Source organism: Convolutriloba macropyga, unplaced genomic scaffold (assembly GCF_964194025.1).
Source record: "Convolutriloba macropyga unplaced genomic scaffold, txConMacr16.3 SCAFFOLD_232, whole genome shotgun sequence".
Lineage (NCBI taxonomy): Eukaryota > Metazoa > Xenacoelomorpha > Acoela > Convolutidae > Convolutriloba > Convolutriloba macropyga.
The window spans coordinates 191,113-194,436 of NW_027449513.1; the positions used below are offsets into that span (position 1 = coordinate 191,113).

At 51.8% G+C, this 3,324-nt stretch overlaps 1 protein-coding gene across 1 annotated transcript; it reads right to left on the reverse strand.

The window, feature by feature from the left end:
* Positions 1-1,478: 1,478 nt before the first annotated feature.
* LOC142355093 (uncharacterized) lies at positions 1,479-3,318 on the reverse strand. Its single transcript, XM_075407370.1, has 4 exons — positions 3,211-3,318; positions 2,577-2,708; positions 2,388-2,481; positions 1,479-2,053 (listed from the first exon to the last, which is right to left on the reverse strand). Exons 1-4 carry the CDS (start codon positions 3,253-3,255, stop codon positions 1,479-1,481), a joined length of 846 nt encoding a protein of 281 aa, XP_075263485.1. The 5' UTR covers positions 3,256-3,318.
* Between the last annotated feature and the right edge of the window lie 6 nt (positions 3,319-3,324).

The following is a 3,324-nucleotide window of genomic DNA, read 5'->3' on the forward strand; positions in this document are numbered from 1 at the left end:
GTGCCAAGCAGATAGGGAACAGGGTCGGCGTGACTTTTGGGTGCATAGTCTGTGCTCAGGCCTGGGCAGAGCTGAACAGACCAGTAGCAACAGGTTTACCTGCCGTTTGGTATGATTCCGGTTGATGAGTGATGTCCCTACACAATCTCTGCATTAGGAGTTCTGTGGTGGCTGTGGTGCTTCAGTCACAGCGGTTGGTTGCTGCCCTCCACCAGAACAACCAGACCATGATCACAGCCGTGTGCTCTAGAGTACCTGTGACCTGTCTTCTGCCTATGCTGCGCTGCTTCACAGGATATGACGGTTCAAATTTTTTTACTGATGGCGCGATTTCTTGTGGGGCGAGAGGATAGGCAGATGGTGACTGAGCTCTAGTAGATCGTAACAAGCTGCAGAGAAGGGCCGCGAAACCGCCGCAGCTCTGCGGAAGGAGGCGCCTTCAGGAGGCGTCCTCGATTGCCAAGAAGCTCCTATCAGACGCGAAAACGGTCAACTGGAGGCAGAAGGAAGAACTGCTGCTTCGCATGAAGCAGTGTGTGCGGATAGAAGTAATGCAGCGCCAACAACGTCGCATGCACTGGATGCAGTCAAGGAAAAGGGACTCAGATAGTTCCTACAGTGATAAGTCATGCGACAAGGTATCCACGATCCGCAACCTCACTCACCTCAACGCAACCTCCCGGCAGTAGTATGCTTGCTGTGCGACAATGACATGCACAGGATATTTCCACAGTCTCGAAGCTCCGTATTGCTTTGCAGCCCTCCAGGGTTGGTAGGTTGTTGGCGTCATGATAGCGATACACTGTGTCTCAACCAACATGTAATCCGCCAAACCTGTCTCAACTAACATGTGTGCTTCCGAGACCACTGGCAGTGTCCAATATCCTGACTTCATGGGTCCACCTTGGTAGGCATGCCTGTCCTTCAGGTGCTTCTGTGCAGAGTGTCTAGACCTTAGATCATTTCAGGAGCGCATCCGGGCCAATCAGAACAGCGCAGTGAAGCTCGTGTACTGGGCCTGTGCCTCACAGAGAGAAGCGACGGTTGATACATGTCCCATACAGGTACAATGTCATTTACACGTGACCAAGTATGGCATTCACACATGACCAAGTGGTGCTATGAACGTCCTACTCAGCTACGCACATGATATGAGGCGGCAAGAGGTTACCCATCTTTCACCGGTGTGTCCAGTCCAAAAATGCTGACATAACGTGTAGGATCCTCAGATTCTACCCAGCAGCGGCTGGTTGAAGGAAACCTGTCAGCATCAAATGTTTCGTCCGCGCATCGCCAGGGATGCGGTCGATCAAACTGGGGGAGCACAAAGCGTGTCGATCCACTTGGAATCACGGGCTTGTGGAAACATGTATTTGGTGCGGTACGTGTGCCAGTGGAAGCTTCCTATGGATGGTGAACATGCATCCTGCCCTGCTATTTCTGAAAAGCTTGATGAGCCATCTCACTCTCTTGAGATATCAAGACTCCATGTCCCAGCTCCAGGTTTCGTCTGAGTTGGCGTAGCCCTGAAGAGGCTTATTTCCTTGAGTAGAGAAAAGCTCATAGGGACAGAGCAATCTAGGCTTCGCAAGCGTGGCTTCATACTTCTTCAACTCATCAAACCACTCCTTGGCATAGTCTGTGCCCCTGTAGTCTGGAAACCATGGCCCACCTTCGGTGTAATGAATTGCGCCTGGAACCTGCTCAGGGTCTGGAGTGTACCACTCAACAAGGAAGTTCCACCTGAAGTCAATATTGCCAATGAGGCTGTCATCTGTGATCCATGAAAATCGGTGAAGGTAGGCCCCAGACTCGCTGTTAATCAGGCTCAGTGTGACTGGTTGGTTTGCAGGGTGGTCGCAGTTCCATAACACCATGCTGCTCCAGTTCTTGCGGGGATAGGGGCTCTGCGCCCGGCCAGCAAGCTTTTGCGAAACAGTGGGTTTGTAGTCATGCTGGACACACATCAGGGCCTTGCTATCATCAATCTGGTCCAGCAAATCTGCAATGTCTCCCTGGAACAGGAAGTCGTCGTCCACAAACATAGCCCAACCTGTATGGCATAGCCAGAGAAGCACATGAGTGCCTGCCGCCCAAAGAACCATGTGATCCACGATCCCTGGGAAGCCTGGTGCTTACTCTATCCTGCTTGAGGCCCAGAAAGGCTTGAAGACCAGTGCCTTTGCAGTTGCTGGCTAGTGTTTGAATACTGTGAATGGGTAGGTGCAATAGAAGCTAGAGAACCTGGCTGGCCAAGCTGCACGCTGAGTAAACTCTCAAGCAACCACCTATCAGCATAGTTTCTCATCCCTTTCCGGGAAACAAGCACAAGACAAGGAATGTCTGACTTGCGGTGCAAATTGCTGAATAACATGCACAACGGGTACCTTTGTAGTTGTTCAGGTACGGCACAAAGAAGCGGCAGTAAGTAAACTCAGTGCTCTGCTTTGGGTCCTGAGTTCGGGTGTACACTCCTCGTTTCTGCCGAATGGTGGTCACTTTGTCAGAAACCTCAAAATTCTCTGCTCAGTGACGAGCAGATTTGAGTACATGCAGGAAACCAGATCAGGTCTGACCTGCAGTTCAGCGCGCTTCAGAGGGATGACCTCCACCGGCACAGATGCGCGTTGCTCCAACGAGAATTTGGCCACCTCGAACGTGATGTCCTCATGAGAGTCGTATCCCATGTAGACTCTGAATGGGAGCTCCTGAAGAGTTCCAGCAGATGTTCAGAGGCATGCCTCAGATAAGAACCAAAATCCTACAAGTCAGACTACACACAAGCCGCAACGAAACAGGGATGTGAGGGTTTGAACTCCGGTCCGTTGGGGCGCCGAGGGTCTAGTTGCGATGATGCCATGATCATCTACGACGTAATACGTTCGGCCAGACAAAATAAGACATCATAGAGTTGTCCACGAGTCATCTCGCCATGTATTGCGCGAGAGGACGTCCAGGAGACGCATAGCCCGACACAGAGCAGCGGCTCTGATCGACACCTAATTTTGGAACATGTAGCCGGTCCTGCCCGTAAGTCGATAGGCGTGAAGTATCGAGTGAGGAAATTGGATTTCTACCCGAAACACCTCATCCTGCAAAAGGTAGGTGTGGAACGCGGAAACTTGAGGCGACCTTGAGCCACGAGGATATGTTGTCCGTTGCTGAAACTCGAGTCTCAGACCCGCGGCCTTAAACTGGTGGTAGCGATACCTTGCTGGCGTACTTGTGCGCCGGGCGGTTTCCCGTCTCTGTCATGATGGTTTGTTGCGAGGAATCACGACAATGTATACGGGGCGTTGGTTCACTGGGCAACTCTGTACAGAG